At 49.2% G+C, this 22,288-nt stretch overlaps 2 protein-coding genes and 1 non-coding gene across 3 annotated transcripts in view; 1 reads left to right on the top strand and 2 right to left on the bottom strand.

Annotated features, from left to right (window-relative positions):
- Positions 1–22,288, top strand: part of LOC125115129 (uncharacterized) — a 114,156-nt gene that overhangs the window by 50,112 nt on the left and 41,756 nt on the right. The gene's annotated exons all lie outside the window — the stretch shown is intronic.
- SCIMP (SLP adaptor and CSK interacting membrane protein) lies at positions 230–20,924 on the bottom strand. Its single transcript, XM_047758940.1, has 5 exons — positions 20,641–20,924; positions 10,430–10,553; positions 8,225–8,288; positions 4,591–4,664; positions 230–2,012 (listed from the first exon to the last, which is right to left on the bottom strand). Exons 2-5 carry the CDS (start codon positions 10,545–10,547, stop codon positions 1,804–1,806), a joined length of 465 nt encoding a protein of 154 aa, XP_047614896.1. The 5' UTR covers positions 10,548–10,553; positions 20,641–20,924; the 3' UTR covers positions 230–1,803.
- Positions 7,185–7,291, bottom strand: LOC125115394 (U6 spliceosomal RNA). The gene has a single exon (XR_007132101.1). It is a non-coding gene; the product is annotated as a U6 spliceosomal RNA (small nuclear RNA).

Here is a 22,288-nt window from a genome sequence, read left to right as displayed (position 1 = left end):
GCTTGTTTTGCCAGACTGGTAGATCCTCCATAAATGTTCAACAATCAATGAATCTATATTAAGTGCGTACCATGTGTCTGAGCTGGACACTGGGAATTTAGCAGTGAGCCATCGGTGAGGTCATTCATGAGTGTTTGGAGCGAGATGAGGGCAGGGACAGAGACAGAACCCAGAGAAAGACGGGCCTTGAAGACTGGTGGGCTCACATGAAAGACAGAGACAGGAGGAGAACCAGGAGATGGCCCAGAAACCAAGGAGACGTTCACGTGGCCCTGGTCTTTGCTTTTATTGTCATAGATGCGGGTGGTTCACAGAAAATGTATAAGAGGAAAGCACACGTGTGAGAAACACTTCTCTCCTTTAGCCTTCTTTTTTTTTTTTTTTTTTTTCCCTCTCTCTCTACAATTTAAGAAATGAGTCCTCTCTTTGCCTCACCAAATACCAAAGTTCCCTAAGGCCATAGCTGGAGAACCACTGGCCCGAAAGAAGGCAGTATGCTGGGAAGCTGGAAGTCTCCAGGAGTCTAGAAAGAGAGCGTGGGGGAGGAAGCGCGTGTCCCCATGGGTCCAGCAGTGGTCGGGGGAGGAAGCTTGACTGTGGCAGGAACACACTGTCCATCCCTTGAGGAGGAGCTCAGGCCAAGCGTCACTGCTGGGCTGTCTCACAGGTCGTGGTGCTCTCCCCACAAGCTTCCTGGGGATTAGACGTCAGCATCTTCTGAGTCTCCTTAGCACGTGCGAAGTCCTCCTTGGGCTCTAGCCGACCAACTTGAAGGGGCTGATGAGGTTCTGGAGGCAAAAAGCTGACTCGGGCCTCGGTGACCCCACTGGGGTACTTATTTACCAGAAGAGCAGCCCCCGCCCCCATCTCCTTAGCTGCAGCCCTTGGCACTCAGAGCCGTGGCTCAGGGACAGGGAGCTGGCAGGGAGGGGCCTGCGGCTGTTTGCCTAGAACTCTACCCAAGGAAGAAGCAGTAATGAAAATTATGAGGAGGGTATCATTCCCCCCAACTCTCATCTGGACTCTGCCATTTAATCACCCGCTTCCTTCCTGTTCCCCATGATTTTTTCCAGGGAAACCCAATTTCCCTGTTGCTCCCCCAATACACATATTGCAAAATAACACCTTTACGGATAAGTTCTGTCCTTTGGTCCAGAAGGTGACCTCTGTCTTTTGCTGATTGTGAGGGCGCAGCCAGGAAGCACAGGAAAAACCCCAGATGAGAACTCGGATCTCTGTGGTCAGCTTGGCTGCCGTCACAGAGAGGCCCTGGGCTTTGGGCGGGGTTGGGGTGTGGGTGGGGAGGGTTCTCAAGAACGGAAAGCATCCCTGTGCCCTTGAAGAACGCACAAGGCATGACGCACCCGAGCGCGCTCAGCTGTAACGACCACCCACGGCCCCCCTCTGGGTCAGGTGGGTGGGGATGGTGTGGGCAAGACACCTGTTTGATGGGGGCTGTGCTGGGGATGGGAGCTCGGAGGCTCTGCACAGTCAACGCCCAGACCTCTTAGAACCACATGAAAGGGGAAAGAAAGGGATCAGAGAGCCGGGCACTGAGGGGCTTTCTTCCCGGTGGGGGTCGCGCAACTCAGGGGTCCCCCGCTTGGAACCTCGCTCCGCAGAAGCTCAAGGCCTGTCTCAGCTCCATCCTCAGGGGCTGAGCCTGGGCGTCTTTCCTCGGGCTGCAATCATCTCATCGCAGACGCTTCTTCAGAGTCCAGAGTGCTTATCTTACAGAGCTCCAGGACACGACCCCGGGCTTTCGGGACCCAGATACCTACTGATGGTCAACCATTCTTGGTTTTAAAACAAGTTGTGGGAACCCTCTTCCGCTTGCCAAAAAGAAGAAATGGCTGTTTCAAGATGATGACTTTCCATCCTGGCAGGGACATCGACGTCATCATAGTCATTCTCAGGCTCCACGTAGCTCGGGACGGCAACTATCTTCTTATTTCGAACTTTATTTACCGATGAGTAGGCGGCTGGTGGCAGACTTGGGGTTTCCTGTGGGGCTAGAATACACAAAAAGGTATTAGATGCAAAGCTATCGTGTTTGTATATTTTTGACCAAGTGGCTCTGCCTGATTTTCATGGGTTTCAGTGATTGTTTCACTTCTTGGTGGACCAGCTCCCCATCTTACAGAGGAAACTCACCAGAGGCCCAGTCCTGATGGCCTCAAGCTCACCCAAGTGCGTAAGTGGCCAATATTGGTCAGACGTCTTGACTCCCATGTCCCTGCCTAAGACTGCCCTGCCGTGGGACCCATGAAGCAGAAGCTTAGACGAGAGGCTGACCAGAGCTGGCAGTCAAATGAGTAGCGTTGTGTCTTCAGATCCTAATTCTCCTAAGGAAGTGATACAAACCCTATGTCCTTGTGGGCACATCCCTCACAATGACTAACCCTGCTTTCCAGAACTATCCAATTGCTCAGGTCCGAAATCTCTCTCCTAAGGAGGAAGGGGGCAGTGATGTTTCCAAAAGGTGGAACTGGTGGAGGATGGCAACAGAGCCAAGAGATGAACGTGGTGAGAAGAGGATAATGAAACAGCTCAGCTCCTCCTTTGATGGGGCCTGGAACTTCTGCACCACTGTCTTATCTTTTCGTAAGAGAACCTGGAAAATGACCCACCATTTCATCTCCTGCCAAATCCTACAGTTAGGTCCAAGTTCATGTTCAGGCCATCACTAGCTGTGTGACCATGGGTAAGTCACTTAGCTTCTCTGTGCCTCACTGTCCTCCTCTGTCTGAGGGCTCCAGCAACGTAGCTGCCTCATAGAGTTGTCATGAGGATTGAGACGGTGCCTATGAGGTGCCTACCATGGGGCCTGACACACAGCACCTGCTCAGTACGTGTTCGCTAACATTATTAATTATCCCTTCGATCAAAACCTTTTCATTCATTCCCTACTAAGCGGCAGGCACTGTTCTTAGGGATGGATAAACAGTGGTGAACAAGACACGAGAGGTGCCTGTTTCCTGGAGGAACTAGATAATGAACAAATGAAGGATAACTCAAGAAGACCATGGGGGATAATTTCCACAAGCTTCAGAAAGAAAATTAGCAGCATTTCCTTAGATAGGATGGTCAGGAGTGGCCTCTCTGACGTGGTGACATTAGAGCTGACCCCTAAAGGGTGAGGTCAAGCCAGTCTGTGTAGAACCAGAGGAAGAAGATTCCAGTCAAAGGGACCCGTCAGAATTTTTCTGATAAGAAATAACGAGAGGCGTTCCCGTCATGGCACAGTGGTTAACGAATCCGACTAGGAACCATGAGGTTGCGGGTTCGATCTCTGGCCTTGCTCAGTGGGTTCAGGATCCGGCGTTGCCGTGAGCTGTGGTGTAGGTTGCAGATGCGGCTCGGATCCCACGTTGCTGTGGCTGTGGCGTAGGCCAGTGGCTACAGCTCCGATTCGACCCCTAGCCTGGGAACTGTCATATGCCGCAGGAGCAGCCCAAGAAATGGCAAAAAGACAAAAAAAAAAAGAAAGAAAAAAAAAAGAAATGTGAGAGGCCCAAGGTCCTTGACACCCCCAAGGTCCTTTATACCCACGCTGCAAGGAATTGGAATATGAATTCACACATTGAACATTGGGAGCATCGGGACTTATTCTTCCCCCTTTTCTTAATCCATCGCTTTAAAAACAGGTTGCTACCACCTGCGGATTCCAGTGTTACAGACTGGGTGTTTGTGTCCTCACGGAACTCACATGGTGAAGCTCTAACCACCAGTGTGGTCGTATTTAGAGATGGGGCCTTCAGGGAAGGGGCTGAGGTTAAATACAGTCATAAGAGTATGGCCCTGATCCAATAGGATTAGTGCTCTTATAAGAAGAGACACAAGGAGTTCCCACTGTGGCTCAGAGGGTTAGGAACCCGACTAGTCTCCGTGAGGTTCGATTCCTGGCCTTGCTCAGTGGGTTAAGGATCCAGCATTGCCGTGAGCTGTGGTATAGGTTGCAGATGTGGCTCGGATCCCACATTTCTGTGGCTGTGGTTTAGGCTGGCAGCTGCAGCTCTGATTCGCCCCCTAGCCTGGGAGCTTTCTTATGCCATGGGTGTGGCCCTAAAAAGACAAAAACAAAAAACAAAAAACAAAAAAAAGACCCCAGAGAGCTCTTGCCTTTTCACGTGAGGTCACAGAGAGAAGGGTCTGGTCCTCTGCAAGCCGGGAAGAGTCCTCCCCAGAAACCAAATCATATCGGCTGGCACCTTGACCTTGGACTTCTTCTTCTTCCTCTTTTAGGGCTGAACCCACGGCATATGGAAGTTCCCTGGCTAGGGGTTGAATCAGAGCTGCATCTGCCACCTACACCACAGCTTGGGGCAACACTGGATCCTTCACCCACCGAGTGAGGCCAGGGATAGAACCCACATCCTCATAGACACTATGTCTGGTTCTTAACCCACTGAGCCACAACAGGAACTCCTGCACTTGGGTTTCTAGCCTCCGGAACTGTGAGAAAAATCGCTGTTCTTTAAGCCATATGGTCTATGCTCTTGTTTTGTGGGCAGCCTGAGCTGACCAAGACACCTAGATAAATTTGTCATCCTGTCCTGAATGAGATGGTTATCCGCAAAATATACTCACAGGTTTTTTCTGGAGAAAGCATACCCCTGGGTGGCAGAGGGGGTAACTGAACTGAGAACTGGTCGGTAACATTCCTGGAGAGAGAGGAAGAAGAGGAGTTAGTGTTTGGTTTTGCTCGTGCCTACCGAATAAAGGAAAACATCAAGGAACATGGACAGAGTTGAACACTCAAATTTTGATCCCTAAAAACCGAAAGCATTTCCTTCCCTTTCTAAATGGCACTCTAAAGAAACCATTTCCTTGGAGTTCCCGTCACGGCTCAGTGGTTAAGAATCCGACTAGGAACCATGAGGTTGCGGGTTGGATCCCTGCCCTTGCTCAGTGGGTTAACGATCCGGCGTTGCCGTGAGCTGTGGTGTAGGTTGCAGATGCGGCTCGGATCCCGCGTTGCTGTGGCTCTGGCGTAGGCGGGCAGCTATGGCTTCGATTCTACCCCTAGCCTGGGAACCTCCATATGCCGTGGGAGCGGCCCAAGAAATGGCAAAAAGACCAAAAAAAAAGAAAGAAAGAAACCATTTCCTTGAGCCCAGGGAACAATTGGATTTGGGGGTAGGAAGTTAAAGCATTTAGAGCATGAAGCTCATCATCCTTGCTTACCTGAGTGGGTCAGGAGGGGCAGGTAAGCAGCAGGTGTATTTTGGTTTGTTTGTTTGTTTATTTTTGGTGGAGCCCAAAACATGCAGAAGTTCCTCAGCCAGGGATTGAACCCGAGCCACAGCAGTGACAACGCAGGATCCTTAACTCACTGAGCCACCAGAGAACTCCCTACAGCCGATGTAGTTGGATTTGTAAAAAGATGTCCTCCTCATGCTAAATGTACATACACTATGTGACAGCAGTACTGGGTATATATGTTCTGGTCATCACCAAAAGACACATTCCTAGAATGTTACGGCAGCACTATTCATAACAGCCCCAAACCAGATACTTCACGAACACCCCTCAGCAGTAGAATGGACCCCTTCATCATGGTTCTCGCCCCCAGTGGGATGCCCCATGGCAACAAGAATGAACAATCAGAGTTCCTGTTGTGGCTCAGCCGTAATGAACCCGACTAGTATCCATGAGGATTAGTATCCATGGCCCTGCTCAGTGGGTTAAGGATCCATTGTTGCCACGAGGTGTGGGGTGTAGGTCAAAGACACGGCTTGGATCTGGCATTGCTGTGGCTGTGGTGTAGGCCGGCAGCTACAGCTCTGAGTTGGCCCCTAGCCTGGGAACTTTCATATGCTGAGGGTTCGGCCCTAAAAGCAAAAACAAAACCAAATGAACAAACAAACAAACAAAAAACCCGATCCATCTACAACTACCCATGATGAATCTCACAAAAAAATGGTGGACAGAGGAAGCCAAACACCGAACAAAATAGACTGAACAGTTCCATATATATAAAACATAAAAACAAGGAAAATGAGCCTAGATTATGTCAGATAGTGGTTATCCTTTGGATGCAATGGCTGAATGAGAACATGTGGGGTTGAGGTGATGGTAATTTTGTTTCTTGATCTGGGTGCCAGCTACCAGGTCTCTTCAGTTTGTGGAAATTCATCGAGTGGGACGCTAAAGCTGTGCATTTTTCTATATTCATGTTATACTTCAGTAAGAAATTCTAGCAAAAAGATAGACTCTACGAATACTCCTTACCCAGACTCCCCATTCCCCCAGGTACCCTGATCTCCACACTGGGACTCGATTCTTCTGAGCCCAGTTCTGGCCTCCCATGTGTGGTTAAGTCCCCTGGGAATGCATAAGCATTATTAGGTTGTTGGGGTGAGTGGAAGAGGGGACACGTGGCAAGAGCTCCATGAGTGGCCTCTCTCCACCCCTCTGTGGCTCTTCTCAGGAGAGGAGAGACATTTCGCTGACTTTGGGAAAAGTCTAGCTTCTCCCACTTTCTCCAGCAGAACCTACCCGACTGCAGAAGGCATATATTCTGCTTGTCTTTGCCATTCAGAGAAAGAGCCCTGCCCTGTGGGGGACACCTGAAGCTGTCCAGGGCTGCCTGTGGGGGAAAGTTGGTCCGGTTTTGCATTAGGAAATGCACTTGGCCATGGAGAAGAGCTCCATTCTGCAATGCCACTTTTATTCTCAAGAGAGGCAATATTCTGGTTATCTAACTCCATGGCACATTTGTCCTTCTCCTCAAGGGGATCAGAATTGGTGAGGAAGAGGTCTGTCATTTGCTGGATCCCTGGAGCCCCAGCAAATTCATTTTTTAAAAAGGCATAGATGTTGTTTTAGACAGTGCATACATTTTATTTATTTTTATATATACATTTTTTTTCAATATATATTATTTTCCATTGTGGTCTATCCCAGGAGGTTGGATATAGTTCCCTGTGCTGTACAGTAGGACCCTGGTGTTTGTCTATTCTAAATGTAATACTTTGCATCTATTAACCCTAAACTCCCGGTCCATCCTACTCCCTCCCTCTTGGCAACCACGAGTCTGTACTCCATGTCTGTGAGTCTGTTTCTCTTTTGTAGACAAGTTCATTTGTGACATATTTGAGATTCCACATATAGGTGATACCATATGGTATTTCCTTCTCTTTCTGATTTACTTCCCTTCATATGATAATCTCTAGTTGCAAAAAAATATGGACCGTGTCACAAATTTGCATGTCATTCTTGAACAGGGACCGCGTTCATTTTCTCTGTATCATTCCAGTTTTAGTATCTATCCTGCCAAAGCAAGTACTTAGATGGTGCCTCCATCCCTTGACCACCTTCTGGGAGCTAATCTGTAAACCCTTGGACTATGCTGCATGTGTATACCGGGGCCTTGGGCCAGCCAGATAGCTTAGGCTAACAGTGTGACTGATGGTGAATACCCACGGTGTTTGCCTGGGACCCTGGGTCATGCTGTATCAGTGTGGCCTCTGGAGGGGCTGGAGACCCCTCCAGGGTAGCTCAAGTAGGTCATGCAGATGCTCTTTGCTGTGTGACTCCTGCCAGTAAAAACCCTAGAAACCAAGGCTTGTGTGGTTTGGAACGTGGTTGGTAATGTGTCACCCATCAATGTGGGGGAATTAAGCGCTGTCTGTGTGATTTCCCCAGGGTTAGGACAGCTGCAGGCTTGCACCTGGCCCCTCCTGGACCCCACCCTATATGCTGTTTCCCTTTGCTGAATTTAATCAGTATCCTTTTGCGGTAATAACCCATCACCTTTTCTGGGTCCTGTGAGTCCTTCTAGCAAATAATCCAGCCTAAAGGCGGTCTTGGGAACCCCCAACACAGATAGCAATCCTAGAGCCTCAAAGGTAACATGAAATACAAAAGTAAATAGCATGTTTTTGTTTAGCACCATGGCTTTTGGAGGACTATACCTGTCATCCACCTAAAGAAAAGATGAGCAAACTTAGCCCCAAGCGGTGGGCCAAGAACACAGCACCAGACCTGTGACCTCTATCAAACTAGACGAGACGAGGGGGTGCCTGGAAGCAGAGTGAGCCAGATGGCGCCCTGTACCCCCACAGCCCTGAGGCCTCTCCCCTCACAGTGGGGAGGGTTACCAGGCAGGACATCTCCCTGGAGCTTAAGTCACACTAGCACCGCGGCGTAGGCGCAAGGATGGAAGTAGACGGGCAGTTCTCATCATCAAAAAGCAGAAGGATCCCCCCCACACACTTACTCATACGTCTTTTCTTCATCCCTCTGCTGTTGCTTCAAGGGCTTGGCAACTGCCCATTTGTTGCCTAAGGAAACAAATAAACATATTCGTTTAGGGAGAATTAGCAAAAGATGTGAGTTTTAGAGTTTGGAAGGGATCAGAGACTAGGTGGGCTCAGGACACTTGGAAGAAGAACCAGCCAGAGGAAACAGACTCAGGCTGGGACACAGAGCTAATAAGTGGTAGAGCCGTATGACTACAGAGCCTGGGCACTAAGCCACCGTGGGCTGTGTCTGTTTCCTCACTGCTTCGTACTGTGCCTACCTAGCACGCAGTTGGCGCTTAGAAATATTGGTCGAATGGGTGGCCTGATGTGTGGGTGGAAGGCGATGGGACAAAGCATGGGAAAGGCAGTTTGTGAACTGTGATATCCTGGACATATAAGTTATTATTCATTATAATTTGCTTGTTCATAGGAGGGGGTCAAGGCAAAAGAGAATAGGTAGTTTTTGTTCAGGGTCATACTTTTGCCTGTATCTTAAAAATGAAATATTGGGCTTCCCTTGTGGTGCAGAGGGTTAAGGACCCAGCATTGTCACCAGTACGGGTTTGATCCCTGGCTCAGGAATTTCCACAAGCCGCAGGTGCAGCCAAAAATACAAAAAGAAAAATGAATGTTGGAGTTCCCTGGTGCATGGTGGGTTAAGGCCCTGGTGTCGTCACTGCTGTGGGTCGAAACTATGGCATGGGTTCAGTCTTTGGCTCTGGAACTTTTGCATGCCACAGGTGTGGCCAAAAAGTAAAAAAAAAAAAAAATTTAAAAAGTGAAATGTTTTAAAAAGGCATATGAGGAGTTCCCGTCATGGCTCAGTGGAAACGAATCTGACTAGCATCCATGAGGACGCGGGTTTGGTCCCTAGCCTCACTCAGTGGGTTAAGAGTCTGGCGTTACTGTGGCTGTGGTGTAGGCTAGTGGCTACAGCTCCCGTTCGACCCCTAACCTGGGAGCCTCCATATGCTGCAGGTGCATCTCTAAAAAGACCAAAGTAAATAAATACATAAAATAAAAATAAAAATAAATAAAAAGTCAAATGGATAGAGGACTATAGGAGCCAGAATACACTTTTTTATGTAAAAATAAAAAAGAAATTAATTCCATCAAGGAGTGGAGGAGAAAAACCACTGATCTGGGAGTCCAGGGGAGCTAAGTTCTGGATCCAGCTCTGCCACCAATTCCTAGGAGCCCTCAGCCAAGGATCTGCCTCTCTCTGAACTTTAATTTTATCCCTAAAAAGAGATAGAAAAGAATACCAAAAAGTTTTCGCTTCTTAAGCAGCTTTGATCTTTCCTCACTAGTTCAGCAGGACTCTGAGGCTGTGTCCAGATGCAATGGGGGGACAGCTTCCTGATGGTGAAGGGTTGCCTGCCCAGGTTTGCCCAGGGGCAGACGGCTAGACCTCCCAGTATGTTTACCATCCCCAGGTATACTCCAGGCTTAGGTCATCATCTGCAGGGCTAGAATCTTAAGAAAACACTGCATCAAGGATTTCATGTTTTCAGAGATGAATTGTAGACCCCCACTTGTAGATCTAAAACTATATTCATCCTCCAGAACGTTGCTTATTTATTTCTGAGGATGCTAAGAACCTCTGGCCAAGGCAGATACAATGCCAGAAAATTCAGAGTATGGTTTTAGAATAAGCATTCACAATGCTTAAACATATGGATCATGAAGTGAGTCCATTTTTCATGCCTCAAGACATTTTTTAAAAACTGCCTTATTGGTGAATGATCAACATATGAAAAGCTGCGTATATCTCACATTACAACATGTATATAAGTTGCATGTTGGAATCTAGACAATTTCTAACATTCCATGGACTTCAAGTCCCAGAGGTAAGATGCTATGACCAGCGGCCACACTCAAGAGAGACGGGACTAGATCATTGTATGCCTTGAAACAGATGCTGCTTTCCTTCGGACCCGTGGGGCTAGAACAGGTCTTGGAGATCGGGTCACCTCCCTCCCTTCACTATGCTGAGGGGGACATTCAGGCCCGGAGACACACAGTAGTGGTGGGGCTAGGACTCAAACCCAGAGTGCATGATGCTCAATCCAGAGTTCAGCCTCTGCAGGCCCAGAAGGAAGCTTTGTGCCCTAAAGGAGCCTGAATACGCTGATAACCACTCCCACCTCCCTCCACCTGCCCTCTCGAGACGGTCATACCTTGTCTAAGCAGACGCCTACAGACACAGAACAGGATGATGCCCAAGCCCGCGGAGACAAAGATGATGGCCACAGCCAAGATGAGCCAAAAATTGTCCCTCCACCAATCCATTGCCATGGGGTCCTGAGAAGAAGGGAGAGAAAGGGATGAGGCATGAGTGAGAGGCTCCCTGGGGTGGCCGGGCCAGTCACTACCACGCGGTGCAGCTCCATCCGTTTAGGGACCAGGTAGCATGGGTTCAGTCAAACCCTGCAGGTTAGTAGCTGAGAGACCTCAGGCCCACTGACCTCCTCTGCAATATGGGAGTGACACCAACCACTACCTCACAGGGAATTTATGAGGATCAGCGGTAAGACATGTACTTACTAGGTCCTCTAGAAGCTGTAGACATAATCACTGCTCTTTTGTAAACTGTCAAATGTGCAGCAGGAGGGGAAAAGCCTTTCTTTCTTTCTTTTTTTTTTTTTTGGTCTTTTTATGGCCACACCTGTGACATACGGAGGTTCCCAGGGTAGGGGTCCAATCAAAGCTGTAGCTGCTGGCCTCCGTCACAGTCACAGCAATGCAGGATCCAAGCCGCGTCTGTGACCTACACCACAGCTCATGGCAATGCTGGATCCTTAACCCACTGAGCAAGGCCAAGGATCGAACCTGCGTCCTCATGGATGCTAGTCAGATTCATTTCTGCTGAGTCACGAGGGGAATTCCGAAATGCCATTTCTTTCTTTTCTTTTTATGGCCATACGTGCAGCATATGGAAGTTCCCAGGCTAGGGGTCATCACTGGAGCTGCAGCCACAGCAACACTGGGTCCTTAACCCATTGAGCAAGGCCAGGGATCGAACCGACATCATCATGGACACGATGCCGGGTTCTTAACCCGCTGAGCCACAACAGGAATGCCAGAAATGCCATTTAAGACAATAATTGATTGCAGTTGTTTTTATATGAAAGGAGCAATGTAGACTTAATTCATCACAGGGAGACAGAATTTTCAGGACTTGTTTGTTTTTTGAGGTAGGGGTTAGAAAAACACCTCGGCGAGTCTCTTTGAGAGAGGCGTGGTCAGAGGGAGAAGGAACAGGTAGGTACAAAGCAAACTGAAAAGTAACAGGAAGCTGGGGGCTGACAGGGAGGAGGAGCGTCTGGGAAGGGGGTCATAATGAGGGAGGGTCACGCAGAGAGTAGATCTCACATGTTCTCCCCCCAAGAAAGAAATGGTCAATTATGCGATGGAGGTGTTGGCTAACACTATGGGAGGGATCATTATGCAGTGATCACCTCGCCTCAGCACGCAGAACGCCTTCGAGGTATGCAGTGTTATATGTCAATTACATCTCAATAAAGCGGGGATGGAGGGTGGCAGGGAAGAAGAGAGCAGAAAGTTGAAACATCAGTAGAAAGTCCCCCAGTGGAAAATGATGATTTATAGGCAACTCATGTGTAATAGTCGCTTTCCAGTTATTGCCTGAATAGTGTTGTGTTGTGATCTTCTGTTCCCATCAAATCTTCAATGAAATTGTACAACAAAAGCTTGCATGAGCAAAGCCTGGAGAAAGATGACAGGTGTGCAGTGGTTTTCCCAGCTGGCGTGACACATGGACATGTAGGACAGCCGCTGCCAGGCTGCAAGCAGCAGTGGGGAGCAGGTTGCAGGACAGACCCACAGAAGTAGCCTCTGGGGATTCAGGGAGGTCTTGGGGAGGGGCTGGGCTCCCCCGCTCTGTGGAACTGGCACTTTGCTAGTCCATTTGGATATTAAAATAAAAAATAGGAGTTCCTGTCACGGCTCAGTGGTTAATGAATCCAACTAGGAACCATGAGGTTGCAGGTTCGATCCCTGGCCTCGCTCAGTGGGTTAAGGATCCGGCGTTGCCATGAGCTGTGGTGTAGGTTGCAGATGCGGCTTGGATCCCGCGTTGCTGTGGCTCTGGCGTAAGCCGGCAGCCACAGCTCCGATTAGACCCCTAGCCTGGGAACCTCCATATGCCACGGGAGTGGCCCTAGAAAAGGCAAAAAAAGAGAGAGAGAGAGAAAAAAAAAGATATTCTTGGAGTTCCCATGGTGGTGCAGCGGTAACGAACCCGACTAATAACCATGAGGACATGGGTTTACTCCCTGGCCTCACTCGGTGGGTTAAGGATCCGGTGTTGCCGTGAGCTGTGGTGTAGGTGGCAGACGTGGTTTGGATCCCACATTGCTGTGACTGCGGTATGGGCTGGTGGCTACAGCTCTGATTCCACCCCTAGCCTGGGAATTTCCATATGCTGTGGGGTGCTGCCCTAAAAAAAGACAAAGCAAGCAAGCAAGCAAGCAAGCAAGCAAGCAAGCAAGCCAGCCAGCCTGGGCAATATCCTGACATGTCCTGGTTATGTGAGAATCACCTTCCTCTGTCACCTTTCAGCCAATGGAAACTCAGCCATGCGTGTTGATGGAGGCCGCTTCTGACTCATGCTTTGGAGCGATATTAACAGTATCAGTGGGGACCCAGGCAGGCGGCCGAGGAACCGGGGCCAAATGAGGCTGCTGCTAAAACCATGATTACCGCAAAGACCTTCTGACTTGGCTTACTATTTAAACATGTGTTTGGATTCCTGGCATGGTGTCTTCATTTATTAGGTCGTTGCGTAATGATTTGGGTTTTTAGTTCTAAACTTCATTTCTTCTGTAAAGGTTTGGTTCAGTCAATGTAATGTTCTTTGGCTATTCAGAAAGCTACATGTGGCGAATCCCACCGTGTGTAACGAGTACTCTTCCATAAACATGGTTCTGCAGCTCCCTTTTGCGTTCAGCATTGTGTTTTTGTCATGTGTTGATGTCGGTAGGTGTGCTGGGGGTTTACCCTTAAGAGAATGAAGTGTCGGCTACCAGGGAGGTCCCCCTCCCCAGGTGAACACGGAGCAGAGGTTTTGTGGCTGATCACCTTTTCAGGGTGCACAGAATAAAGTGAGAGAGGAAGGAGGCCAAAGGGAATTCGGAAACCCGTGGAGAATAGAAACTTGGCTCTCAGTAGGGGCCTGTGAAATTTAGTTTTGCAGGGCTCAGTGAGGTCAAAGGGCACTGGAATTAAGAAGATGCCACAGGAGTTCCCGTCATGGCTCAGTGGAAACGAATCTGACTAGTATCTGTGAAGATCCAGGTTCGATCCCTGGCCTCACTCAGTGGGTTAAGGATCCGGCGTTGCTGTGAGCTGTGGTGGGGGTCACAGATGCGTCTCAGATCCTGTGTTGCTGTGGCTGTGGTGTAGGCTGGCAGCTGCAGCTCCGAATGGACTCCTAGCCTGGGAACCTCCATATGCCACGGGTTGGGCCCTAAAAAGAAAAAAAAAAAAAAAGATTCTACATACCGGAAGACAGCATCTTTGTTCAACAAATCTAAACTGAAATCTCACCTTCTTTACTTCTGGGGAACCAGTTAGACACATACACACATACAAACATTGATGCTTACGTAGATACAAGGATAGATGGAATGAGAGATGGATGGATAGACTTTTCCTCCATTTTCTCATTCTTTTATTTATTTATTTACTAGCATCGAACTGTAGTTAATTTACAATATTGTGTTAGTTTCAGGTGTACAGCAACGTGATTCAATTGAATTGATTCAATTCAAAATATATATATATTCTTATTCCAATTCTTTTCCTTTATGGGTTATAGGATATTGAATATAGTTCCCTGTACTATACAGTAGGTCCTTGTTTATCTATTTTATATATAGTAGTGTATATATATTAATCCCAAACTCCTCATTTATCCCTCCCCACCATTCTCCTTTGGTAACCATAAGTTTGTTTTCTACGTGAGTCTGTTTCTGTTTAGTAAATAAGTTTATTTGTATCTTTTTTTTTTTTTTAGGGCCGCATCCATAGCATATGAAAGTTCCCAGGCTAGGGTCGAATCGGAGCTGCAGCTGCTGGTCCACGCCACAGCCACAGCAACTCGGGATCCAAGCCACATCTGCAACCTACACCACAGCTCTTGGCAATTCGGGATCCCCGACCCACTGAATGAGGCCAGGGACTGAACCTGCATCCTCGTGGTTACTAGTCAGATTAGTTTCCACTATACCACAATGGGAACTCCCTGTATCATTTTTTTTTTTTAAGATTCCATGTATAAGTGATATAATATGTGTCTTTTTCTGTCTGATTTACTTCACTTAGTATGATAATCTCTAGGTCCATCCATGTTGCCGCAAATGGCATTATTTCATTCTTTATAGTGGCTGAGTAATATTCCATTGTGTGTGTGTGTATTTATCACATCTTCTTTCTCCATTCATCTGTTGGGGGGGCTCTCATTCTCTTTTCTCTTAGTCTAATTTTCCTCTCATATTTTCTATCTCTTTTTCTTTTATTCTTGAAGGATTGCTCCAACAGGAAACATAAACATACTCTTTAGAGCTGTAGAAACACCAACTAGGTCAGAGGAGAAAGCTATTGCATCTGAGGAGCATGACTGGGTGGGAGGAAGAAAGTGGGAGGCAGGCAGCTCTAACTTTCCACTAGAAAGCCTCTGAATTCCTTGATTTTCTAAAACTTTTGCATTTACGTTGATAACACTGAAAAAAGAGTCAATCAACCTTATAGCGTAGCTTACCATTGTTCAGACTTCAAGTTCAAAGAAATTTGATTTTCATCAGATTCTTGGGGAGGAAAGAGGAAGAAGGACGACGTCAGAAAGCGAAACTCTGGGTCACTTTTCAGAACTATGCAGGGGGGTAGGTATTCTGCAGTTTTGTTCTTACGAATGGAGTAGGTTTGATTTGCCATCAGACGGTTTGTGTACGTTCAGTGTGCCAAGCAGCCTGCAAGTGCTTTCTCGTCCTCATCATCACAGCCTTTTCTAGACGGGGGCTGAGACGGAGCGCAGGTGGCCTGGAACAGGTCACCCAGGCAGGAGGGAAGGCAGACACTTTCTCTCTGGGTCATAGGCCTTCCTCTCTTGTTGTTAGTCATGGCGGCCCTCAAGTCATCAGGAAAGGCCAAATGGAGGTCAGGATATCTCACTATAAAAGGAGTGTTGGGAGTTCCTGCCATGGAGCAGCGGAAATGAATCCGACGAGGAGCCATGAGGCCGTGGGTTCGATCCCTGACCTCGCTCAGTGGGTTAAGGATCCGGTGTTGCCGTGAGCTGTGGTGTAGGTCGCAAATGCGGCTCAGATCCTGTGTGGCTGTGGCTGTGGTGTCAGCCGGCAGCTGTAGCTCCAATTGGACCCCTAGCCTGGGAACCTCCATATGCGGCGGGTGCGGCCCTAAAAAGCAAAAAGGAGTATGTTGCTGTGGTGGTGATATGGTAGTGTGAGGGGGCCAAGGGGGTCCCCAGAATGAAAGATCAGGGCCCACGGTGGAGCATTAAAGTCCCAAGTTTCCCACATTCGAAGATCAGAGAAATATCGCTTGTCCCCACTGACTGCTGAGAGCTGCCTTTTCAACAGAACCAAGAAGAGCTTGTCTTTGGGGAAGAAGGCAGCTGAGAGAAGAGGCCCCACGAGAACCGCATCCCATTCCCAGTTGGATGTTCTCGGGGCTACCAAGGTAGTTTAATGACAAGGTGCCCCCAGAGAGGGGTCAGGGGCTCTGGGGAGAGATGGCAGGGAGTACAGCCAGTGGGGAGTGTCTCAAGGCTGCACGGTCAAGTTCGGGCCCTGGAAAGTTATGGAAGCTGAATGCCACCTGTGTCGTTGGCAGGCCTGGGGTAGATACGGTCGTGGGCCACAGGCATCCTGAGAGCTACTGGAGCATGGGGGCCAAGGGACGTTTGCATGACAGGATGCTGGCAGTCAGCCCAAAGATGCAGCCGAGTCTCTCAGGGGACCTCCCTGGACCTGTTGGGCCAGGGCTTAAGTCCTCACCCAACCCCACAAACTTGGTCGGCAGGACCGGCCCCCTGAGGGGAGACTTCCTTTGAGAAACTGTCTGTCCTTGTCCTTCCTCCTCAACCCCATGCCAGGGAAGCGAGGCGGGGGGAGGGCCGCGTAGGGCACGGGGTGGGTGGCCCTTCTGCTCCCTTCACGGGGCGACGGGGGGAGCTTTGAGTCAAAGGTAAGACGGAAATGTGAAAACGACCATGGCTGAGTTTTTAAAACTGAAATGAGTCTGCTTAGTAATCAAAAGTAACTGAAAAAGCCTTGGAATTGGACCGAAATATCACCGAGGGAGGCCACTCCCCACTGGAACAAGGCTGGAGCCCGGGCAGCCGTGGTTATTAGAAACAAACTCTATCTGTTTGCTCTGGCCGTTCTAACAACTGACCACGGATGTACTGGCTTAAAACAACACAGAGGTGTTATCTTACAGTTCTGGAGCTCAGAAGGCCAACACGATGGCTCTTGGCCAAATCCAAGTGCAGGCAGGGGACTCCGCTGGAGAAGCCATATGCCCTTGCTCTTCCCAGCCTCTGGAGGTCGCTCTTTTCCTTGGCTCCTGGCCCCTTCCTCCACCTTCAAAGCCAGCAGTGTGGCCTCACTCTGACAGTTAGTTCATCCCTGGTCACATCTGACCTCCCCGTGGGCCTCCTCCTCCCACTTATGAGGACGCCTGTGATTACACTGGCCTCACCGGATACTCTAGGATCATTGCCCCATGGCCAGGTCAGCTGATCAGCGACTCACCTCCACCTGGGACCTTACTGCCCCTTTGCACCGGAATCTGACATATTCGCAGGTTCTGGGGATGGGGATGGGGACATCTTGGGGTGAGTGGGGCCACCACACAAGCCTCTCCATACTCATACTGCCAATCAAGATGACTGTAGCTAAAGTGGTTCCATGTGTTTATACATTAAGAAAAAACTTTCTTGGAGTTCCCGCCGTGACTCCGTGGTTAACGAATCTGACTAGGAACCATGAGGTTGTGGGTTCGATCCCTGGCCTTGCTCATTGGGTTAAGGATCCGGTGTTGCTGTGGCTGTGGTGTAAGCTGGCAGCTACAGCTCTGATTAGACCCCTAGCCTGGGAACCTCCATATGCCATGGGAGCGGCCCTAGAACAGGCAAAAAGACAAACAAACAAAACCTTTCTTTTTGCCTTGTATTGCTGTCTCCAGAAAGAAAGGGAAAAATATCAGTGGCGATTCTTCCACCTTTGACAAGAAGTCTGTCACACAGTGCCCCACGTGATGACCCAGTGAGGAAGCAGCCAGGATCTGTCCCACAAAGCTGGGGACAGACAGGAGCCTCTACTTCTGGGAGGTGACGGCCACATGGGAAGGGAAAGCTTCATTTCCAAGAGTCTGAGGTCAGAGGAAGGGTCTCAAGGCAGGACTTGGACTCAGAGATAAGGCAGAGTGGGGGCCCTTGGCCCAGTGTAGACCAGAAGAAGGTAGGGGCCAGCGTGGCCCCAGAGCTGGTCCAACCCCAAACCACAGCAGGGCCAGGGTATGGGAGTGTGAGGGGCTGAGTCCTCAGATGCAGCTGAGGGGCCGGCTGTCGGGAGCTGCAGGGCCTGACCTCGGCTCCTGTCAGCTAGGAGGGCACTTGCTGGCCACCATGGATGGAAGAAGGAAGCGGAAGAGGAACATTGGGAGCTGCCTGTAGTTGTTAGTTACTGAGGACCTCGGGGTGTCAGGCCCAGGGACGAGACCTTGAGGAATATGAGAAGTTCCCAACTGGAGACCTGGCTGCTTTTGCTTTCCTAAGGTTCTCCAGAAGATTCTAATGGGAGGCCAGTGTTGAGAACCAGTGATTTACATTTGTCACTTAATCCTTAGTATAACCTGGTGTTGGGGGTATTATTATGATCACCCCCATTTTGCAGATAAAAAGATAGAACTCAGCAAGATTAAGCAATCCGCTAAAGGCCACACAGCTAGTAATTGACTGAGATTGCAGCTCAGCCCAGTCTGGTGCTAAATGAAGTTCCTGCTCTTTTTTATTCTGCCCGGCTGACACCAAGCCAATAAGCATTTCTTCTCATAACAGAACTGAAAGCAGAATCCTTGGTCAAGGACTTCCAGTAGCGGCAAAACCTCCGTCTTTAGCTTCTTCCAAATAATAAGAACCTCAACATGGAAATTCACTTTCAAAAAGTAACACACATCTGGTGCTACTTTACCATGAGTTACAAGTACTTGATGTGTCAGGGGTCCTTCCGTCCTCATAACCACTCTAAGAGGCAGATCATACTTATAATCCCATTTTATAGATAAAAGGATAGAGGCTTAGAAAAGCTCAGTTAGGAGTTCCCTTGTGGCGCAGCAGGTTAAGGACCTGGTGGTGTCACTGCAGCAGCTTGGGTCGCTGCTATGGCGTAGGTTCCATCCCTGACCTGGGCACTTCCACATGCCTCGAATGTGCCCCAAAAAAGAAAGAAAAAGAAAAGAAAAAGAAAAAAGTAAAGCTCAACTAACTTGCTCAAGGTCACAGAGCTAGTAAGCAGAAACATCAGAAGCCAAACCCAGGTCTTTCTGACACTAAGGCTCTAAATTGTGAGCACCAAGACAGGGCTTTGGGAAGTCTGCTAAGATGCAGATACCAGAGCCCTAGGTCCTGTACTCCCAATTCTGATTTGTAGGTCTGGTGTGGGACTCAAGAATTAGCTTTTTTTTTTTTTTTTTTTTTTGCTTTTTAAGGCTGCACCCAAGGCATATGGAAGTAGGCATAGGGTAGGGGTAGAATTGGACCTGTAGCTGCCTGCTTATGCCACAGCCCTAGCCACTCAGGATCCGAGCCACGTCGGTGACCTATGTCACAGCTTGCAGCAATGCCAGATCCTTAACCCACTGAGTGAGGCCAAGGATCAAACCCAAGTCCTCATGGATACTAGTTGGGTCTGTTTCCACTGAGCCATAACGGAAACTCCTGGTATCAGCATTTTTAAAAAATAATTTTTTCATGGCCACACCCATGGCATGTGGAAGTTCCCAGGGCTGGGAATGAAAGTAAGCTGCAGTCGAGACCTGTGCCACAGCTGCAGCAATGCCAGATCCTTAACACACTGCCTGGGGACAAGGATCAAACCCACACCCCTGCAGCAACCCAGGTACTATGGTCAGTCTCTTAACCCACCCTGCCACAGTGCGTACTCCCAGGGAATCAGCATTGTTAGCAAGCACTCCAGTTGGTTCTCCGGCCTTGGGGAGGAACACTTCATCCCTCCAGCCTGCAGAGCCTCCCCCACCCCACCCCCACCCCCACCCCTGCCCCCGGCTGGGGCAGGTGAGGAAGCCAGGGACTCGTTCCCTGCAACCTTCATAGGCAGTAGCAGCAGCAGTCAGGGAGCATGAAAGGCAGTATAAAGGGCTCCTTGAACCCAAAGATCTCTCCTGTTTTCCTGCCACATTGCCTGGAAATCCATCAAGTCACTTCCCGTCATAGCAAAATTCTCTGCTCCCTCCTCTGCCCACTTCCCCTCCATTAAACTCATTGGCCTGGGTGTCCAAGGAAGAAGAACTGATTTTTACTAGGGTGTGAATGACCTCAATGGAGCCTCAGGATTGCTTCCCTGGGCGCTGGCAGGCACAGGGGCATCCTAGAATCTTGTCCAGAGACCTCAGAGGGGAGTCATAACTGGAGATGATACCAGGATGAAGTTCCTGCAGGACTGCAAAGCCCCGGGAAGACTCTTGGGCTTCGTCCTCCCTGCTGGTGGTCCTCTCCGGACCTCACGGACTAAGACTGAGGACAGATCGTTGGTTTAAAATACTGAGAGTCAGTGTGTTTATAAACGGCGCAGGTGTCAGGAAAGAGGACAAAATAAAATAAGGGATAGGTAAAATAAGGGTTAGGAGAGAGAGCAGGCGCTCCCTTCTTGGGCGCAGAGGGAAAAATCAGCTTTTACGAGGCATTGGGGGTGGGCTGTTCCCCAGAAGCGGACCGGTGTGTGGGGGCAAGAAGTTCAGAGCTCACGCCCTGAAGCACCCATTCTCTCGGAATTAGGCAGGGTCCACCGCTCGGGCGCTGGGCAGGGTGGGCGGGAGGCAGACAGTATGTTATGATCAATCTGAGAACTGCATTTTTCCTCCACCTGAGTCCACGGACTCGTCTGTGACATGTCTGTTAGCGCATCGGTTCACTGGCTCACTGTTTATCTCCCACCCCAGCCTGTAGGCTTCAGGAGGGCAAGGGCACGGCTGCTCCCTTTACCACTGTTTCTAGTGCCTAGAACAACACCTGGCACGCAGGGGGCGGGGGCGCTACATGCATCTGCCAATTTATGAATGATGCCCCGGCCTCTTTCCCTCTTTCCTCTGCTGTTGGCCGACTTACCTTCTAATGATACAGATCAGGAGGCAGTTTCAGGGTCTGAACTTCAGGCGCTGGGTGTTCTAATCCTAAAGCACCTCTCCTGGACACGCAACCTTGGGCAGGCTCCCCGCTCCTCTCCTGCCTTCGCCCCAGGGTGTCAAGCAGCTGGCTGGGAAGCAGAGGCCCGGCAGGTGTGGTGGGATGGAGTGGCCCCTTCCCCCTTGTTTCTGCTCTTCCTTCCAGTAAACTAAGGCACTCAGTTCTGCGTGGTGTCAGGCCAAGAGATCTGCTAAAAGCAACCACCACCCCAGCCCCAATTTCACTTCCCCAAAAGGCGTTTCCGGGGAGTCGGTGACAGAAATCACATTTACTGTCTGTCACTGGGAATTCCGGGGACTGTGGCTTTATTCAGAATTGGCTTTTTTTTCCCCCTTCAACCAAGATCCTCAGAGTAAGACACACAGTTTACAGGGTGACAGCTACACATACATTCACATAAATGAAACAAGTTTCCCCAAGCACTTTATGGCACATGGTGCCCTCTCGCCAGCATTTCCGCATCTCTTTTAGCCTCTTTCGGGAGAAGCAGTCCTGAGTGCCAGCCCCTTAGTTTACTTCAAAACCCACCAATGGTCATGCCTGTATATTGACACATCTGGGTTTTTCGCAGGAAAAAGAAATGATCTGGAATAGTCATGAGTTCAGAAGGCGTGGGTCGAAGGGAGGTGTTGGTGGGAAGTTAGCTGCAGAAAGTTGCAGCTGGCAGAGGCCTGGAGACAGTCTCTGAGGAGGGCTTGCACACAGCGCAGCAGGCAGACGGGAGGTCGGAATGGGAATCCAGCTCCTTGCTCTCAGCCATTGAGGGCTTCGTGGTCTGAGTCTCAGGCCACCTCCCCGAGGCCTGCACTGTCCAGGACAGCAGCCGCTAGCCCCATGAGGCTAACCCACTGGGCATTAGATGTTAGCTAAGTGACTTGTCAGAGCCAAGATGTGCTGTAAGCGTGAGATACACACTGGATTTCAAAGACTTGGTACAGAATGAACGTAAAAGTTCTCACGAATAGATGTTTATCTTGATGAGCTGTTAAAAGGATAATATGTTGGATATAGTGGGTTAATTAAAATGTATTTAAAATTAATTTCAGCTGCTTTCCCCTATTTTTTTTTGTTAATGATTTTTATTTTTTTCCATTATAGTTGGTTTACAGAACCTTTTGTTTTGTTTTGTTTTGTTTTTGTCTTTTTAGGGCTGCCCCCATGGCATATGGAGGTTCCCAGGCTAGGGGCCAAATTGGAGCTGTAGCTGCTGGTCTATGCCACTGCCCCTGTATTTCTTTCCCCGCCTCGGTTGGAAGCCCATCCCCCCGCCCACTCTTGCCTTGTTCACCTTCAGATTCTCAGGATTACCATCCAGGCAGGTTGTACTTACCGATGTCAGCTCAAAAACTGTAACGCTGTGTCACAACAGAAGAATGGATAAGTAGGAGGGAATAGGCAGACAATGAAAGACTACCCAGAAACTGTTTAAAATGAAATCCTGACACACAACAATATAGAGAATCCTGACAACATTACATTAAGTGAAAGAAGTCAAATATAAAAGAGCACAGCCTGTATGAGTCTCTTCATGTGAAGTTCAAGAAAACGATCCCGATAGAAATCAGACTTG

Source organism: Phacochoerus africanus, chromosome 14, assembly GCF_016906955.1.
Source record: "Phacochoerus africanus isolate WHEZ1 chromosome 14, ROS_Pafr_v1, whole genome shotgun sequence".
NCBI classification, from domain to species: domain Eukaryota; kingdom Metazoa; phylum Chordata; class Mammalia; order Artiodactyla; family Suidae; genus Phacochoerus; species Phacochoerus africanus.
The sequence above is the reverse complement of the archived record's forward strand: the minus strand, read 5'-3'. Positions and strand labels throughout refer to the sequence as shown.